This window comes from Somniosus microcephalus, chromosome 8, assembly GCF_052327205.1.
Source record: "Somniosus microcephalus isolate GS21.2 chromosome 8, FLI_Smic_1.0, whole genome shotgun sequence".
NCBI classification, from domain to species: domain Eukaryota; kingdom Metazoa; phylum Chordata; class Chondrichthyes; order Squaliformes; family Somniosidae; genus Somniosus; species Somniosus microcephalus.
In genome coordinates, this window is record NC_140994.1 from 201,161,060 (window position 1) to 201,181,612 (window position 20,553).

The window sequence follows — 20,553 nt, forward strand, 5'->3', positions numbered from 1 at the left end:
CAAGACGTCTTGACAGATGAAATTTCAGTCTGTGATGTCACTTGTTGCCGGGTGGCCCTTAATTGGCCTGCTGAGCCCGCTGGGTGGGCTCAACAAGGTCAATCAAGATAAAATAGCGTGGATTGGCCGCATCTCGATGGAGGCGGGACTACAACCCCGAAAGTTGTAGTCCCGCCTCCAACCCGACTCCTAAATGATAATCCAGCCCATAGAGTTATACAGCACAGAAAGAGGCCCTTCGGCCCATCGTGTCCGCACCGGCCATCAAGCCCTGCCTATTCTAATCCCATTTTCCAGCACTTGGTCCGTAGCCTTGTATGCTATGGCATTTCAAGTGCTCATCTAAAAGCTTCTTGAATGTTTTGAGGGTTCCTGCCTCTACCACCCTTTCAGGCAGTGAGTTCCAGATTCCAAACACCCTCTGGGTGAAAAAGTTTTTCCTCAAATGCCCCCTAGTTATTGACCCCTCTACTAAGGGGAAAAGTTCCTTTCTATCTATCCTATCTATGCCCCTCATAATTTTGTACACCTCAATCAGGTCCCCCCTCAGCCTTCTCTGCTCTAAGGAAAACAACCTCAGCCTGTCGTCTCTCTTCATAGCTGAAGCACTCCAGCCCAGGTAACATCCTGGTGAATCTCTTCTGCACCCTCTCCAATGCAATCACATCCTTCCTATAGTGTGGCGAACAGAATTGCATACAGTATTCTAGCTGTGGCCTAACTAGCGTTTTGTACAGCTCAATCATAACCTCCCTGCTCTTATATTCTGTGCCTCAGCTAATGAAGGCAAGAATCCCATATGCCTTTTTAACCACCTTATCTACCTGTCCTGCTGCCTTCAGGGATCTATGTACATGCACATCAAGGTCCTTCTGATCCTCTGTCCTTCCTAGGGTCCTACCATTCATTGTGTATTCCCTGGCCTTGTTAGTCCTCCCAAAATGCATCACCTCACACTTTTCAGGGTGAAATTCCATTTGCCACTGTTCTGCCCATCTAACCAACCCATCTATATCGTCCTGTAGCCTGAGGCTTCCCTCCTCGCTATTTACCACACCACCAATTTTCGTGTCATCTGCAAGCTTACTGATCATACCTCCTACATTCATATCTAAATCATTAATGTACACTACAAACAGCAAAGGGCCCAGCACCAATCCCTGCGATACACAACTGGACACAGGCTTCCAGTCACAAAAGCAACCTTCGACCATCACCCTCTGCCTCCTGCCATGAAGCCAATTTTGGATCCAATGTGCCAAATTGCCCTGCATCCCATGGGCTTACCTTCTTGACCAGTCTCCCATGCAGGACTTTGTCAAAAGCCTTACTGAAGTCCATGTAGATCACATCAACTGCACTACCCTCATCCACGCACCTAGTCACCCCCTCGAAAAATTCAATCAAATTGGTTAGACACGATCTCCCCCTGACAAAGCCATGCTGACTATCCTTGATTAATCCTTGCCTCTCCAAGTGGAGACTAATTCTGTCCCTCAGAATTTTTTCCAATAATTTCCCTACCACTGATGTTAGGCTCACTGGCCTGTAATTCCCTGGTTTATCCCTACTACCCTTCTTGAATAATGGTACTACATTAGCTGTCCTCCAATCCTCTGGCACCTCCCCTGTGGCCAGAGAGGATCTGAAAATTTGTGTCAGAGCCCCTGCAATCTCCTCCCTTGCCGCACAACAGCCTGGGATACATCTCGTCTGGGCCTGGGGATTTATCCACTGTTAAATCTGCTAAAACCGCTAGTACCTCCTCCCTCTCAATACTAATTTGTTCAAGTATATCACAATCCCCCTGCCTGATTGCTATGCCTACATCGTCCTTCTCCATAGTGAACACAGATGTAAAATATTCATTTAAAACCTCACCTACATCTTCCGGCTCTACACACAGATTGCCACTTTGGTCCCTAATGGGCCCTACTCTTTCCCTGGTTATCCTCTTGCCCTTAATATACTTATGAAACACCATGGGATTTTCCTTTATATTGCCCGCCAGTGTTTTTTCATGCCCTCTCTTCGCTTTCCTAATTTCTTTTTTAAGTACACACCCCTGCACTTTCTATACTCCTCTAGGTCTTCCACTGTTTTTAGTTCTTTGTATCTGCCAAAAGCCCCCATTTTTTTCCTAATCCATTCTTGTATATCCCTTGACATCCAGGGTTCTCTGGGCTTGTTGGTCCCACCCTTGACCTTTACGGGAACATGTTGGCATTGTACTCTCTCTATTTCCTTTCTGAAAGACTCCCACTGCTCTGATGTGAATTTTCCTACAAGTAGCTGATCCCAGTCCACTTTGGCCAGGTCCTGCTTTATCATATTAAAATCAGCCTTCCCCCAATTTAGAACCTTTATTTCTGGTCCATCTTTGTCCTTTTCCATGACTACCTTAAATCTCACCGAATTATGTTCACTGTCACCAAAATGCTCTCCTACTGACACTTCTACCACTTGTTCGGCTACATTCCTTAGAATTAGGTCCAGTACTGCCCCCTCTCTTGTAGGACTTCCTATATGCTGGCTCAAAAAGCTCTCCTGGATGCACTTTAAGAATTCTGCACCATCTATCCCCTTCACACTCTGACTATCCCAGTTAATATTGGGGAAGTTGAAATCCCCTACTATTATTACCCTATTATTTCTACACTTCTCTGAGATTTGCCTACATATCTGTTCCTCTATCTTCCCCCTGACTGTTTGGGGGCCTATAGTACACTCAGAATTGGACTACGATGAGCCCCAACACCAGCAGCACCAGGCACACCAGCAGCACCAACAACACCCCACCAACCTTCTCTGCAATCACCTGATGCTGCACAGGACAGAGGGCATCAGCACCCGAGCACATTGCTGCCCAGGTGTCCAGGGATGACCTCACCCTGGCCAGATTTACTTCACTTGATGCTGTACACCCTGGCTGCCACATGATGCGCCAGGTTGGCACCACCCCACACCAACACCATAAAGCATCCCTACAATGGCCAAGCCATTCCTTTCACACGCATCACCATTGCGGGGGGTACCATTATGTCTCACCATTCACTGCAACTCACTAAGCCACTTCCAAAGGTGCATACAAATCTGTCCAAGTGTTGGTAATAAAGATTTTTATGTTTGACGCTACATTAACAGAAACTTTACATAACCATTGGATAAAACACCCAAGTGGCTACCTTTGTGTGTTGTTAGTTGGTATGATTGCACTAGAATGAAGGTGAGTGTGAGGGGTGGCTAGCGAGATGGGGATGTGATAATGTAGAGAGAGAGAGATGGGTGGAGTATGTTGGTGTAAGGATGTGCAGGAGTAGGGTAGGGAAGGCAGAGTGATGGGGATGTGATGAGAGGCACAGCGGGATGAAGGCGAGTGTGGCTTTGTACTAACATTTCCTGATCTACTGAGATAATTGAAACGTTTGCGGCACTGCACCCAGGTCCTCCTGACCAAATCGTTGCTTGTGACCTCCTCTGCAATCTGCATCCAGGCTGTCTTGGTCTCCTGGGGAGGTCTCTTCCGCCCATCGGAAAGGAAAATGATCTCCCTGTGAGCTCCGACTCCCTCCATAAGCATATGGAGGGCATCATCGGAGAAGCTGGGTCCAGCCCTCTGCGTCACCAGACCCGCCCCGTCTCATTGGGCCGGGTAACACGCTGGGCGGGCTTAATAGGCCCCATTAAGGTAAGTTCATTTTCAATAGCGGGATGGAGCCAGCAGCGGGGTCGCGACCCGCCATGGACACCGCCCGCACTGGACCCACTGAGGTAGGGAAAATTCCAGCCTATAAATTTACACAGCTACTTCACACTGAACTTCTGCCGTGATGAACAAAGTTAAAAAAATAATCTCACCGAAGATAGGAAGCCCTCTGTAGGCTACAAAACAAAAGTGATTCAACACTAGATTCAACTCCCAGCAGGAGTCATATGGATGGGGCCGAAGCAGACAGGAAATAAATTAACTCCCAGGCCTCAAGTGCATGTGCCCAGTCAGTGTCCCGCCTGAACTTGGCAAGAGGAGCTGGCTGGTGGGACCGGCATTTCAGGTGGCAAGAGGCCACCGTCTGTGACCCAAAGAAACGCTCAACAGCCGTCAGGCAAGTCCTTGGTGGGTCGGAATGCAGCAGTAAGTACTCTATTGCTATTTTTACCACCCACTTACCCCATTCCCGTCAGGCAGGGCTTTAAGATTCCACCCAGCAAGAACAAATATTTTTCCTGCCCCTAGTTATAAATTAGGACATTTTGAAGTCAGACAGAATTTATTTTGCAGACATTACCTCTCACACATTTTCGTCAGATCTTTAATTACTTTTGGCAAATATAAAGTGCTAAATGATTGCTTTAGTTGATGGCAATGATAAGAGATAGTTACAGTATAATATCATTCTGAAGCTCTCACCCCAACCCCCACGAGACCTTTCCTTTCAATTATTTTGATTTTCACTCACTACAGTCCAGAGACTTTAATTGGTTATCTTACTTCTATTGTTGCCGATAACTATCTCCTTACATTATAAATACCTGGTGATTAATTAGCTTATTCATTTTTAAAAAGGAGTTGTGTCATCACAGAGTCTTTCAATAAGCAATGTTAGCTAAAACTAAAATTCTGCCATATTGGCTTCTTGGGAATTTCTGGCTTTGTGACAGATGGATTCTCTTTTGCCAAACAATTTAGCAATCGATTTATCATTTTACTATGCACAAATACAACGGGATAAATGGAGTGGCATCACAGAAACAGTCTTCACCGTCTCCACCAACATTTAAAAACCTTGATTTTAATTTGAGGTTACGCAAGACATCACAGATTCTTTCAAACCTCATAATTAGCTATTTTTTCATTGCCTCTTCCATTTAAGTTAACCTTAAATAGTCACTATTTCTAACGGAGAATAGGGAAAAAGGAAAAAGCCAGCTGGCATTAATAAAATGCAAAAAACACAAAGAACATGTAAAGTCCTCCGAAGAACATATAGAACCTTAGCACATAATAAAGGCTGAGACTTAAGTGCATTACTGAGAGGAATTTGTCAGAGGCATCATCTTTCAGATGAGACGTTAAACTGAGGCCTCACCTGTCTATTATAAATTCCAATTGCACTCTGAAGAGCAGGAAGTTATCCCAGTGTTATCCCAACTTGCATTTAAATAGCCCTTTAACGTATTAAAAAAAAATCCCTAGGTGCAATTACTGAAGCACAAGAAAGAAAAATGGACACCATGCCAAAGACAAACCAAAAAAAAATCCCACCAGATTAACTGGTCATTTGTTTAACTGCCATTCGTGGGTCCTTGCTAGGTACAAAACGGCTGCTGTGTTTACCCACATAACAGCAACTGCACAATGTTTGAGCGCTGTGATAAGGCAGTACATAAATGCAAGTCATTGTCATAGATCATGGATGACATTATATTCGACCACCAATACTAATCCTGCTTCAGTACACCTCTCTGAAATTCTACAAATGAGCAAAATTTGTGTAGAAACCTTGGATTTCACAGTTTATGCTTCCTAATTGTAGGAGAAATACTCAAATAGCAGTGTTCTTTTAATATTAATGTTAAATTACTTGACATTTAGATAGTCTAGGAGAGTTATACCAGTAGTATCAGAGTTAAAATTAAATCTTTGTTACAAGGCCAAGTTCTTAATCAGTTTTCAGAAACTAAATTGAGGTAACAAGACAGTCGAAGGGAGGAGATTTATTTCATTAACAAACAAGTTTCCAATTAAGACAACCAGGTGGCTGTTATGTCCAAAGAAACACACTAATTGGTGTGGTAATAACGAACTTATTTTATTTCCAGACTCCAGTCAAAGAATATTAAAAATAATACAAGAGAAGAGTAATTGCTACAATGTGCTTACTCCCATCAGGGAGCCATCTGACATTCAGCTAACACTACTGTTCAGTTAATATGCAAGTACCATACATAATCAGTGGCCATTATCTAAGTCATGTTATTGTAACTTCAGATATAAGACTGACAGCATCTGAGAATCAAAATTAGACTGAAAATTTAAATTCGGACTCTGGCAGGTCCATTGCATCATTCCCACAATAGACTGAACAATTGTAGATAAAGAGGCTTTCTTTTGGAGAGAGGATTGTAACAACAACACAAGAGACTAGCTAAATCTGGAAGATACATCTTCAGGACACTTCATAATTTCTATCCTGAAGCTACGTCTATAAAAAAATCTACCTCTCTGACAAAACAATTACATCAAAAAAAGAGCCGGCTAAGTACCGGGTTAGGAATTGGACTGAAGATTCAAGGGACTATAGAGACAAAGATAACAAAATACTGCACAGGGCAGGATGGTTCCTGTGCTGCTGGGAACCTGGGTTGTTGCTGGGGGTGGGTAACCAGACAGCAATGAAAAGTGGGAATTTGGGAGTCAGTTTGTAATTTTGTTTGATTAAACTAAATGATACAATTTTAAAGGGGGTGCAGGAGCAGAGAGATCTGGGGGGAAAAATTCAGTTGGTAGCACTTCCCGTTAGTGCCTTAAGAGGGCGCTAAGTGGGGCGCAAACCAACTAGCGCCCGGGCGCAAACCAACTAGCGCCCGGGCGCAAACCAACTAGCGCCCGGGCGCAAACCAACTAGCGCCCGGGCGCAAACCAACTAGCGCCCGGGCGCGGCACTGTCCACGCCTCCCGCAAAGTCAGCGAGAGGTTAGTGGTGGCGCTAACTGGTAGCGCCCTGCGCCGCTGGCGATGACGTCATTGGTGTGCACAGCGTCCCGCTCACGCCCCGGCCATGATCTTCGGGAGCGCCCTCTGATTTACCGCCGGACGCTTTGTCCAACGGGGTCAGGGGGGCGTACCTGCGGCCGGGGAGGCACAATTTAAAGGAGGTGCGGGGTGGCCATTTTTGTTGCTGGCCGCCTGCCAGCACCTGCCCGCGCTCCCGTCCCCGGCCTCCTGAGCCCCCCCACCCCGCAGAGTGCCGGCTGGGCTCCAAGAGCCCAGCACTTCTCTTGGGTGCCGGGCTCTTTTGCTGGCACTCCCGATCCCCGGGGGCCCAGCTGGGCCCCAGGTCGTGCTGCACAAGGCCCCTCCCCTTTAAGAAGGGGAGGAAAGCCTGCAATACCACGGCGCGACATGCCGCAACGTGTGGCGCTGCGGCACGTAGTGCCACAATATTCACTCGCAGCACCCCAAGAGGGATGCGGGGCGCTTCCAGTAGCGCCCCGCTTCCCTCTTGGGGCGCAACCACTCAATTTCCAGCACGGGGGCGCTAATTTTTCCGGGGCGCTACTTTTAGCGCCCCGGTGAAGTTAGCGCCTCAATTGGGGCGCTACTCAATTTTTAGCCCCTGGGGTTTCACAGACACAAATCTTTGACGGTGGCAGGACAAGTTGATAAGGCTGTTAAAAAAAGCATATGGGACACTGGGCTTTATTAATAGAGGCATAGAGTACAAAAGCAAGGAAGTTATGCTAAACCTTTATAAAACATTGGTTAGGCCCCAGATGGAGTATTGTGTCCAATTTTGGGCACCACACTTTAAGAAGGATGTCAAGGCCTTAGAGAGGGTGCAATAGAAATTTACTAGAATGATACCAGAGATGAGGGACTACAGTTACGCGGGAAGACTAGGGTAAACTAGAGTTGTTCTCCTTAGAGCAGAGGAGGAGAAGGTTAAGGGGAGATTTGACAGAAGTATTTAAAATCGTGAAGGGTTTTGATAAAGTAACTATAACACACAATAATTACAAAACATTAGATGTTGAGACACTCCACAGTATTCCCAGAACTTGGTCTTAAACAGGTCGTAACTGTCAAAAAAAGAACAGAATTGCTGCAGATTGTAACCATATTTTAATACAGCCGACTTTGTGAACACAATAAAATTAGCTACAAAAATAGAAAAACCAACAGAAGATGTGAATGAAGCCAAATAGGTAAATAAAGAGACGATCAAACATAAAACTGTGATGTATTTTGAAAGAAGGGATTAAAACTAACAATGCATGCCTGTGCTTCCCATTGTAGTGAATCCTCTGTTACTACAGAAAGCTCTAGCTTGAAGTGTTTGGCATTACATCCTATGAACAACAACAACTTGTATTTATATAGCGCCTTTAACGTAATAAAACATCCCAAGGCGCTTCGCAAGAGTATTAAAAGACAAAAAATTTGACACTGAGCCACATAAGGAGAAATTAGGGCAGGTGACCAAAAGCTTGGTCAAAGAGATAGGTTTTAAGGAGCGTCTTAAAGGAGGAAAGAGAGGTAACGAGGCAGAGAGGTTTAGGCAGGGAATTCCAGAGCTTAGGGACAAGGCAACAGAAGGCAAAGCCACCAATGATTGAGCGATTATAATCAGGGATTCTTAAGAGGGCTGAATTAGAGGAGCGCAGATATCTCGGGGGCGGGGGTGGGTGGTTTTGGGGCTGGAGGAGATTACAGAGATAGGGAGGGGTGAGGCCATGGAGGGATTTGAAAACAAGGATGAGAATTTTGAAATCGAGGAGTTGCTTAACGGGGAGCTAACGTAGGTCAGCGAGGACAGGGCTGATGGGCGAGTGGGACTAGGTGCGAGTTAGGACACGGGCAGTAGAGTTTTGGATGACCTCAAGTTTACGTAGGGTAGAAGGTGGGAGGCCAGCCAGGAGTGCTTTGGAAGAGTCAAGTCTAGAGGTAACAAAGGCATGGATGAGGGTTTCAGCAGTGGATGAGCTGAGGCAAGGGCAGAGACGGGCGATGTTACGGAGGTGGAAATAGGCGGTCTTCATTATGCTGCAGATATGTGGTCGGAAGCTCATTTCAGGGTCAAATATGACACCATGGTTGCAAACAGTGTGGTTCACAGGTATACAGTATTGTGATTTCCCCCACGTTATCTGAAACTAAAGGAAATTGCAAGGCCTTACTGAAGGCTTCTTTCAATATTGCTCAACCGTAGTGCTTGTTTTATACCTGGCAGAAATGAATAAGGGAGTATCCTGGCCAGTCCTGCCCAATTAGCATTAGGTGCCTAATTAGCACTAGTGGCCCACCTTATTAATCAGGAAGTGAACAACTCTTAGTGCTGACGAAAGGCAGCTTAAACCTGGCCTCTACTTGGAATTAAGCAATCGCCAGAGAGATATGAAGCAGATGTTTTCAATGATACCTCAAATCCTCTTCCAAGTCATAGTTCACAATAAAGTTATCGAAAACATGAATTAATTTCTTCTGTGAACATACATAATCCCATTATATTATCTATATAAAGCGTAAGTTTTCAAACTGAGATCCCCAAACCCTAAGGGGTCTGCATGGTCATCAGACTTCTGTTCATCTGGAGCCAAGGATAATACGCACCATGAGCACTGTGTCTAGGAAATTCTGTACTCTATATTTCCTTCTGCATGTATTGACTTACCAGCATATTACTTCTGTTACTGTATACTAATAAAAACAAATGATCAATTATAGCACTCTTCTTTTAGGGAACGACGTGGTCTTTTGGAAGTGAAGGGTCCTTGACAGTATGTCAATAATTACAGGGGTTCCCTGACACAGAAAGATTGGACAACCACTCGTCTTCAGAGGCAGCCTTGTACTAGAACATGTCAGAATGAGAAGGACACGTTATGATGGAATTTATATTATGTTGTCTTACAGTTTTAGGTGCTTGTTTCATGTTCAATCTTTTAATTTGTTTTGGGTCACATTTATTGTCAATTCCTAGTTGTCCTGAGCTGATGGTGGGTCTTCTTTGGTTGCTTGTACAAGTAAGCTTGCTAGGTCACTTCAGATGTCATTAAGAGTTAACCACATAGCGTGGGCTAGATTTATGTGCAGGCCAAGTAGGGAAGCCCTTCCCTGAAGGTCAGCTTCCATGGTTATTTTTTCATGCTGCTAGGGCACAAATTACTAGATTTATTGAATTTAACTTCATAACTTGCTTGCCATGATGAACTCAACCTTTACATTGCTAATCCCTTCTCTTCTTCTTAGGCAGTCCCTCGGAGCCGAGGATGACTTGCTTCCACATTAAAAATGAGTTCTCAGGTGACTGATGAGTCCAATGCGGGACCTACAGTCTCGGTCACAGGTGGGGCAGACGGTGGTTGAAGGGGTGGGTGGGTGGGGTGCTTGGGTTGATGTGTGCTCCTTGCGCTTGGCTTCTGCTTGCTCCCGGTGAAGAGACTCGAGGTGTTCAGCGCCTTCCCAGATGCTTCTCCGGATTGCTAATCCAGTACTATAACCATTATACTATCATACCCATTCCGTTTGTTCAGTCATCAGGCCCATTGTAAAATTCTGGTTAAGTGTTTCCTAATATTTCCAAATACATAGTATTTCTTATTTAGCAGCAACCTTGTACAATGCCACACAGAATTTGATGTAAAGATAAGAAGTTGCTAAAACAATCTGTACAGCCACAGTTATTTTTTTAAAGAAATGAGGCGACTACCGTATTATCATTATACCCTTAGTAGGATAGTAAAAGTTGGATTAGAAGGCGTTGGAAAGGTGCTCTATAGATTATAATGAACCGAGATGAGATCTTCAGAAAGCAGCTACAGGAAAGCAGCTAGAATCAATGGCAAAGTAACATTATGAGGAACATTTACGAAGAGCTTGAGACAATTGAGTGGTGGAACAGTTTAGAAGAGCTGACTTATGCAGGCATTGGCTTACCCAATGACTGATTACCAATGAAGAATCACACGCAGTGACAGGGAAACTGACCAAGAGAAAGGTCATATAAATGATTCATAGGAAATGTAAATACACAAAGGGAAAATGGGTAAAAATGTGAAGACGAACAGACCAGCTTAAAGAGCACGGTTTATGCTGCCATCAGAATTCCCTATCAGCTGGGAACAGACAGTGTTCTGATAAGAATCAGAATGGTTACAGCACAGAAGGAGGCCATTTGGCCCGTCGAAATGATTAAAAAGTGAGTGCATATTTTATTTAAGGAGATATTATGCAAGATTTTGTTGGGTAACTGATTTTCTTTTGAAAAATAAAATTATACTTTTCTAATAAAATATGCCACTTATTCACATTCATATCTATGATTACACACCATGAATTACAAATATGAATTTTGATGTTTTAGAGAAGCCCGAAGTCTCAAGGCATCCCCTTTACGGATGGATTTTTGTGATCGTACAAAAAAAAAACAGGAATTGAAAACTATGAAGGTTTAAGCAAATAAACTCTACAACAACAAGTATTTATATAGCACCTTTAACCTAGTAAAACTTCCCAAAGTGCTTCAGGGGAATGATTATCAAACAAAATCCGACACCGAGCCACATAAGTTCTCCTCAGAGCATAGAAGGTGAAGAGGAGATTTAATAACGCTTTTCAAAATCATGAAAGGTTTTGATAGATTTCGGATCTGTGATGCATTGCCTGAAATGGTGGTGGAAGCAGATTCAATAGTAACTTTCAAAAAGGAGTTGGATAAATACTTAAAGGGGAAAAAAAATTACAAGGCTATGAGAACAAAGCCAGGGAGTGGGACTAATTGGATAGCCCTTTCAACATGCCGGCATGGGCACGATGGGCCAAATGGCCTCCTTCTGTGCTGTATCATTCTATGTTAAGCAGATATTAGGGCAGATGACCAAAAGCTTAGTCAAAGAGGTAGATTTTAAGGAGCGCCTTGAAGGAGGAAAGAGAGGTAGAGAGGCAGAGTGGTTTAGGAAGGTAATTCCAGAGCTTAGAGCCTTGGCAGTTGAAGGCACAGCTGCCAGTCTAAAATCAGGGATGCCAAGGGGCCAGAATTGGAGGAGCACAGATATTTTAGAGGGTTGTAGGGCTTGAGGAGATTACAGAGATAAGGAGGAGTGAGACCAAGGAGGGATTTGTAAACCAAGGAAGAAAATTTTATGAATGTGTAAGAGAATTTTAAAATTGCGGCATTGCTTAATCGGGACCCAATGTAGGTCAGAGAGCACAGGGGTGATGGGCAATATTCCCTGTAATTTTTATTTGGTGCACGGGCCCGTTAAGTGGCTGCATGGCTCATTCAATTTTTTGTGCATGAGCGGTTATTTCCATTGTAAAGCTGGTGAGCGGCCTATGCAGGACCACCAGATCGCTTAGCAGGAACGTTGGTAACGGGTGAACGGAACTTGGTGTGAGTTAGGATATGGGCAGCAGAGTTTTGGATGGCCTCAAGTTTACGGAGGGTGGAATGTAGGAGGCCGGCCAGGAGTGCGTAATATTATATAGTACATAATATTACTCTTCTCAGTACACACAAAATCACCTATGTAATGTCTAATATTTATACTAACACCCAGCATGAGCGATTTCAATGCTTAGGTTGTGAAAAGTTTAAATATCAGAACCTAAAAACACAATTTTACCGCATATTGTTTCCCTTCGGTTATACTTCTGTGATCAATTCAGTCAGTCAATGTTACTTCTGTGACATTTCTATTTTTCGATGGGACAAAGCAGCACTCAGTTTTTTTGGAATAATGTGGGTTCCCTGCCTCTGCTAAAAACCACAGACAGAGCCAGGAGTTAAAGATGGTAGAACAAAGATACTTCAGAGGGGTGGGTTAATGAATCTCATTTAATGGATCTGCTGTCTGGTATTCATAGCGGGAAAAGTTATCCTGAACAGGAAAGCATTCTCCCCCTATTTTAAATCTCAATGTTATTATGGTAAAGGAAACTTAAAAAAAAAAATCAATTGTCTTTTATTCTGATTAAATTGCACAATTCAATGCTTGATCTATTAGGGCTATATTAAATAAAACCTTTTAGGTAAAATCAACCATTTTTTTTAAATAGAGGGAAACTAGATTAGTCATCCTTGCATGTGAATGTCTATATTGCATATGCTGTACCAGCCTTCTGCCAAGGAGGATATTCAGTTGATACACAATTTACTTCTACATAAAAATGGTCCAAAAATTAAAAAAAGTCAGTAATATTCTTAAAATATTCACTAAGAAATGTTCCTTCAGAGTCCAGGTTTCAAAGAGAGCTTCTTCACACACAGAGATGACCTATGGTGTGATGGGTATTCATCCTAATCCTTTCTTCCGTATTACATGAAAACTCTTCAAAGGCATTTCAACTCAGTGCCTCAAGGCTTTTTCAGGCCACGGAATCAACCACAGATTTTGTCTGATAAATGTGCAGTATTAATATAATGGTGTGGATATCAGTGCATATTGATAACATGGTATGCACAAAGACCAACTGCCAAAACGAAACCAAACCCAAAACGGAATAAAATCATTCTAGGAAATGTGTGTGTTATTAAAACAAATATTTGGAGTGACATTAACAATAAAGTAATCTCGTATTTCAGATGAGTTACAAATTACTTGAGCTTTGCCATTTTGCTTTATGACATCATCTAAAGTCCTTGATTAAATTGCTATCTTTTAATTGGATGCTGCTACCAAAAATATATTTATTTTTAAAGCATTTATTGAGGTTTATTTTCTTTTAACTCAGTCTCAAAAATGTATAAACAGTGGAACCAAATAAAATTTGAAAGCTGGAGATGATTTGTTCTAGGATGCACTGACATAACAGTCGTAGTGTAAACACAGCCCAAATCCAGAGTGAGAGCCCAATTTGAAATCAGAACAAAGTGGAGTGCGACTGCCTGGAGGAGGCCGTCTCACTCAACATTACTCTGGAGTCAGGTTGGGCCTTGACTCCCGATTTTAACTGGATAAATTTAGCATCAATGCAAAGCAGAAACCACTTTGATTCAACACCAGTCTCATGGTGTAAATGTACTGCGGGACAGATTTGTACAAACTTCCACCCATTATTCCTTTTTCTCTTTCAGATAACAAATATTATACAACATGTCATGATGTTATCTCAATGTAATGTCACAATTTAAAACTACACAGTACTCGGGGGGGGGGGGGGGAAGAACCAGTTCATAATCAACATATCAATTTAGTTTCCATTTAGATATTCAATTTCTAATCATGCTATGAAGACAACATGTAACAAGGAGCTATGAGATCTGATCTATATGCTATCCATGGAACTGACCATAACATGGCACTCATGAATTAGTTAGTCAGTCAAACCACTCCTGGGACACGCATCATAATCCACAGTTCTTCAGCATATATTTTCTACAGATGTGCACCAATATAATTTTCTTATGGTAATTTGAGTAAAAGTTTTCTCCTTTATACTTATGTGCCAAGAATAAATCTAAATTTGCTACAAGGTGTAAGATACACACCTTAGACTACATGCAGAATGTAATATCCCTGTATGTCCCACAATATCTTTCAGCATGGATACTGAATAGTACTTGAATTTATCAGGAATTAATACGCAAAATTAATTTTATTGCACAATTAAATGAGACTTTGTAAAGCTCACTTGAATTTGAAGGCAATACTTTTTAAATTAAGCTACAAAACGGGTTCATGCTTATCACCAGAACTATTAAATCCTAGCTGAAACCTATAAATACAGTATTTAATAAATTCTAATGCACTAACAAAATTACAAAAATGCAATAGATTTAAATCCGCAACATATTCACAGGAGATTCATTTAGCGTGAGATTTACATTAGAGATGGGGTGTACCATTTCTAAAGCATTTCATATTGTTTCTGTGTTTTTCACTCCTCTTCACTATAATTGCAGTATCAGCATCTCTATTGTGTAAAGCGACGTAGCGTGTGTTAACCACATTACCGCAGCCGTGTCCCGAGAAAATACAGAACTCCACATCCGAACATATTTTAAGGTACCTACATCTCGGAATTTGTTCCAGTATCTGAGCTCCTTGTCATATTGTGAGACAGTGGTCAACCATTTCTCATTATCCAGGAAATTGACAGCATTGGTCGCTTCTGGGCGCCTGCTTTCAACTTCGAAGCAAACCGCGATAAAAACACCCATCAGAGAAGCCAGCATCTGCAAAATATAGGATTCATTCTCAAAAGCCAGAAGCAACAACACATATCAGTGAAATTAACTCTCCCTTCATTGATTCGGAAAACATCCTAACATTTTTCAGCTCACCTTGTTGCCTGTGTAGATAGCTCAGCTCTTTCTGAGTGAGAGGGAAGAGACTGGTTACTTGACTGCCTGCTTTGTGATGGTGCAGATGGGTTTGGGAATGAGCCCGGCACATGAGACATCGATCACTGTGTATTAACACACGATGTGGCGCCACCTCACAACCAGCCTGTGCAATTAACACGGCAGAACCAGCCAACTGACGTCGATTTTCACTTCTCTCTCCCTTTATTCTACAATATTTGTTAAAGTCGCTTTGAATTGCAGATTGTTGCTTGAACTTGAGACAGACAATGAGACCGATTGCTATTGCTGCCATTATTAGAAAAGAGCATCTAGTCAGAAATGTGCTGCACCCACATTTCGTCATAAATTTCGTATTAAACACAACTCATCGCTTGATAAAACACCAGTAAAATCGGGATCAGTGTCCATAATGTCAGAAATCAGTAACTACTCATTTCTGACATAAACGGAGAAAGTATTAAATGAGCATTATCGATTCAGTGCGATGAGTTCAGGCTGCAAAACCAGAACAACCTGCTTCAAGAACTCAGCTCGAACGCCATTCTATTGGCCCGGGGGAAAGTTTGCACCGCAGATGCTACAATATCGTACAGCGCAAACTTCTGCAATGTGTATTTCCCCCTTTCATCTATTATGTTAAGCTTTATATTTTCAATGAAAAATTTAATCATATAATTGCGCGATCTGTTTAGTAATCTCAGAAATTGTCCTGTGCAACAATTTATTAGCAGTACTCTCCCTTTAACTTGCTCAATGCCAAACAGAACAATCTTCTACTGGTGACATTTATTGTCAGAGACTTTTCAGCTCCTCTATTTATGACCTCTAATAATGTTCCTTGCTCGTGTATGCACGTGTGCAAGCACCTGAAGACAATAATGCGAGTCTGTGTGAGACTCCAACTGCAAATATATTACCAGCAGATGTGAGGAAAGTTTCAGTTTGGCTGCTGCAGGTGCTGTAAAACCTGTGCGAAACGTTATTCACTTTAAATTATCCATTAAAAACTCACAAACACTATCATGGCGATATCTAAGCCAAACTTCCCCTACACCATATAATTAAAAAAACAGAACATGTTGGAGACACTCAGCAGGTCAACAGCACCTGCAGAGAGAGGAAGGCTGGGTGAACTACTTTCATCAGAACCCTAAAATGGTGAAGGACTGGAAATTATATTAAATAACAGAAGTGCTAATAGTGCAAAATAAAGGGAGACAAGAATTTGAAAAAACAGAAGATCTATCTATGCTGGTGTCTTCATATTGTAAAGTGTCTGTCAAATACATTTTTAAAATAAAAGTTGCACAGAGGAAGAAACCTCAAGACAAAATTAAAGCGTAACGTCAAGTATCACAGCTTAGTACCATGTTTGACACGCGGTGTCCGCCAGTACGCTCAAGGCCTTCTGCGACCGGTGGGCACCACGGGGACTGGGGTGCATCATCACCCCGGCCAATCAAATTAAGTTTCATTTAATGTTTATTAGTTACAGTTTATTTGGTTTAGTGTCCACATAAAAAAAAGAGTACCATGTTTGAGCATTCACACAGCATTTTGGCACTTAGGTAAAATAAAATGACCCATTTAAAAGTAGATGACCTTGGTCATTCTTACTCAGATATTGCCAGGAAGATTTACATTATCACAAATTAGTGGGTGTATTAATGTCCTAGAGTACCACAAATAAATTGCTCAAGGACGTTGGTCATTTTTATATAAGGTGAATGAGGCTGTAGCTGCCTCAGAACCCACTCATTCTCACACAAAATGTTCAACAGATGCTAAATACAAACAATTGTAGACTCTCTCGGCATGTGAGAGCCTCTCCTGGGTTTTCTTGGACTTCTAACTATAAGTTGATTTTTGCAATTGTCAGTTCTGGATTTGTGCTAGCCCCTTAAACATTTGTGAGTTTTTTCAACTTCCTGCTCATCTTGTTAATCCAATAAAAGTGTATTAACCATAATTCTATGGCTATTTGAGCATAGAATTCTAGCAAAGTATTCTGGTTCAAGAAGTATTTCTCAGAGCTTCTTTCAATTAGTTTCTCTAAAGGAACCTTGGGAAATGGGTTGGTAAGAATGTAGGACTAGTAAGTCTGCATTAAGTACACATTCTATTATCACGATTTTAAAAAACAAACATTACTTGAATAATCTATGGTTATGGAAGTCATAATTTTTTAAAATAAAAGGAGCTTTGTCATCAGAGAAGTTTGTTTATATTTAGCAATTACAGATCACATGATCCACACTATTCACAGACACAACTACTGAGGTGGGGGAATGAGCGGGCATGCTTTCTCCCTCTGGCTGACAACAGTCTAATTTTAAGATGTGCTAGCCAAAAGTTTGTCACAAGATGGTACATTAGAATATTTATTAATTTTATTCTCAATTTCAGTATAGAAAATGAGATTAATATGTTTAAAAAACAATTCAACTCATCCACAGTTCACACCAGGTACAGTTACATGTAACTATACTCTAGAGCTGATAACAGTAAGGAGAGTCCTATTCCTACCACTACGCCCACAAATATCTACAAGATATAAGCCAGTGATGTTTTGTTTCTGACAAAGACTGGACAACAAGACTCCCATCAAAACTACTTCTGTATATAAGGAGGGATAGGCTGATAGTAAAGGGAAGATCTGAGTATGCCATTCATCCATTCTAGGCACTGAGGATAAGTTTAACTTTGGGCGATGGTGTAAAATGGGTGATAGCGAATTAACCATCCATTATACACCACGTCTGATTTTCCTTTCCATTGAAGTCAGCAGAATAAAGAATCATTCTGAAATATAGTGTTGTACTGATTTAAGACTGAATACCAAGCTGCAAGATCTAATTTCCTCAGAATCAGTTGAGAAAACAGTTTAGAAAACTAGCTAGGCATCCATATGTTTATCGAATCTCAAAAGGTTATTGCAGCATGATAAGCAATTTGATTTTCTGAATTTTTAATGCAGCAATGCTAATCCACTGTGACACAGGTACCAATACGTTGCCACAGTTCTTCCATGCTGGTTAGATAAAGTAAATGGTAGCTCAAATGAATCCCTTCACTAATCTTTGCTTGATACCCTCACTGCTGTGATGCTTCTGTAACAGGAGTCAGTGGCTTCTTAGTTCGATTCTGTCCCCAGGACAGACCTTGGCTCCTTTTCTGTACTAACTTCAAGTGGAGTGTCAGACACAGTTGGATAAAACAAAAAAGTTTTATTGAGGCACAAAAAAGCTGATGATCAGTCTGTACATCCAGGGCATGTGCCATTGTGGAATTAAATTCAATAGCATACATTATTAGCACCCTGAAATTCCACAGGGTACCACCAATATCCTGCCAAAGTTATAGTGGGAGACCAGGAGAACGCCTGTGAAATTTAGCACCGACATCTACTTTAGGCACCCCTATTGTGCACAGATCCAAGCAAGGCAACCACCCGCAAATAAATACACCTGGATCATGTTATCTGTAATATCTTAACTTGCTAGCAGACAATTACTTGTTACAGAAATATAAAAGCAAAATACTGCAAATGTTGGAAATCTGAAAACAGCAAGCAATTAGGAAGGCAAATGGCATGTTGACCTTTATTGCAAGGGGGTTGGAGTATAAGAGTAAGGAAGTCTTGCTACAATTGTACAGGGCCTTGATGAGACCACACCTGGAGTACAGTGCACAGTTCTGGTCTCCTTATCTAAGGAAGGATATACTTGCCTTGGAGGCGGTGCAACAAAGGTTCACTAGATTGATTCCTGGGATGAGAGGGCTGTCTTATGAAGAGAGATTGAGTAGATTGGGCCGATACTCTCATTAGAAGAATGAGAGGTGATCTCATTGAAACATATCAGATACTCAGGGGGATTGACAGGGTAGATGCTGAGAGGTTGTTTCCCCTGGCTGGAGAGTCTAGAACTAGGGGGCATAGTCTCAGGATAAGGGGTCAGCCATTTAAAAACTGAGATGAGGAGGAATTTCTTCACTTAGGGTTGTGAATCATTGAAATTCTCTACCTCAAAGGGCTGTGGATGCTCAGTCATTGAGTATATTCAAGGCTGAGATAGATACATTTTTGGACTCTAGGAGAATCAAGGGATATGGGGATTGGGCGGGAAAGTGGAGTTGAGGTCGAAGACCAGCCATGATCTTATTGAATGGTGGAGCAGGCTCGAGGGGCCGTATAGCCTACTCCTGCTCCGAATTCTTATGTTCTTATGAAATAAAAAAAAATGCTGGAAATACTCAGCAGGTCAGGCAGCATCTGTGGAGGGAGAAACAGAGTTAATGTTTCAGGTTGTTGACGAGGTCAACAGCACCACCGATGCTGCCTGCCTTGCTGAGTATTTCCAGCATTTTCTATTTTCATTACTTGTTACAGAAGTTGCACAGCACTGAATCTATTTTCAATTGCTACCTAACTGTTTCTAAGTGAGCAAGAGTAAGAGACCATCTGAATTTCCAGAGCAAAATAGCGAGAGCTTTTAAGACTCAAGTTTAATTACACTTGATAGGCGTAGACAGTGAAATTTAGACTTTGAAATTTTGCCATTGCTTGATGTTTATACAAGTATATCTGAAAGAAAACTCAAAAGCAACCAGCACTACCTAATGTTTCATTGAGAACAACACTTTTTTTCCAGAAAATAAATGGTTAACATTTCTGAAGTAGTATACTGTTCTTCAAGTTCAGGAAGAAGTTCTGAAAATAAACGCTGGACTTAAAGACGCTTATTTAAGCAGAACATTTTAGCAAAACTAAATCTATAGCATAAATATTCAGAAAAGAAAGAAAAAAACAAATTAGTCTAATCTTCACAAGTTTTAAATTTTTTTGGTCCTAGCTATAAAGACAAAGGCCTAGAAATTCAATATAGCCACGTTTGGGGCGCTACAGCCGGGCGTTCGCTAAATTTTGCGCCCGGCGCAACTTAGTGCCACCTTTGCCGATATTCAGTTGCATCGCCCCAAGAGGTTGCTGCTGCGCTAAAGCAGGCGATGCACGACTATCATAAGGTGCTAAGCCGGCGAGCCGGGGCGCTACCGCCGAGGGCGGGCGCAGCACAGGTGCAGCGAGTTGCTGATTGAAGGCAGACACGCTGGCGCCGGTCAGCTCTTAAAGGGGGAGGGTGGAATTGTTTGGTTGCCACGCCCTGCACACTGCATCCCTGAAGCAAGGCCTGACCACTGCTGCTTGAACTGTTCAACGCCCAGGACAATGGAGAAGGCCAGGGAGAGAGCGCAGCGCTTCAGCGAGGGTGACCTGAGGGTACTGGTTGGCGCAGTGGAGCGCAGGCACCTTGTCCTCTTCCCTGAAGGTGGCAGGAGGCCACTGCCCAACGATTATCGGAACGCCTGGAGGGAGGTGGCAAACAGGGTGACCTCCAACAGCGTGGTTGGCAGGACTCCAATTCAATGCAGAAAAACGTTTAACGACCTCACTCGGGTTGTCAGGGTGAGTACCCTTTCCAGTATCCTCCTCATCCCTGCATGTGCACCTCACTTTATGGCCAAA

The 20,553-nt window shown here is 42.3% G+C and overlaps 1 protein-coding gene across 3 annotated transcripts in view; it reads right to left on the reverse strand.

Moving 5' to 3' along the window:
- Positions 1-15,819, reverse strand: part of spock1 (SPARC (osteonectin), cwcv and kazal like domains proteoglycan 1) — a 729,362-nt gene extending 713,543 nt beyond the window's left edge. For 2 of the 3 annotated variants that reach the window (XM_085995596.1, XM_085995595.1), the window contains exons 1-2: positions 15,006-15,818; positions 14,736-14,897 (exon numbers count right to left, since the gene is read on the reverse strand). In XM_085995596.1, coding sequence (XP_085851722.1) covers positions 14,736-14,897 — 162 coding nt within the window. In that variant the 5' untranslated portion in view covers positions 15,006-15,818. Of the gene's footprint in view, positions 1-14,735; positions 14,898-15,005 lie in introns of all 3 variants that reach the window. The other variant, XM_085995597.1, reaches the window with a different exon arrangement.
- Between the last annotated feature and the right edge of the window lie 4,734 nt (positions 15,820-20,553).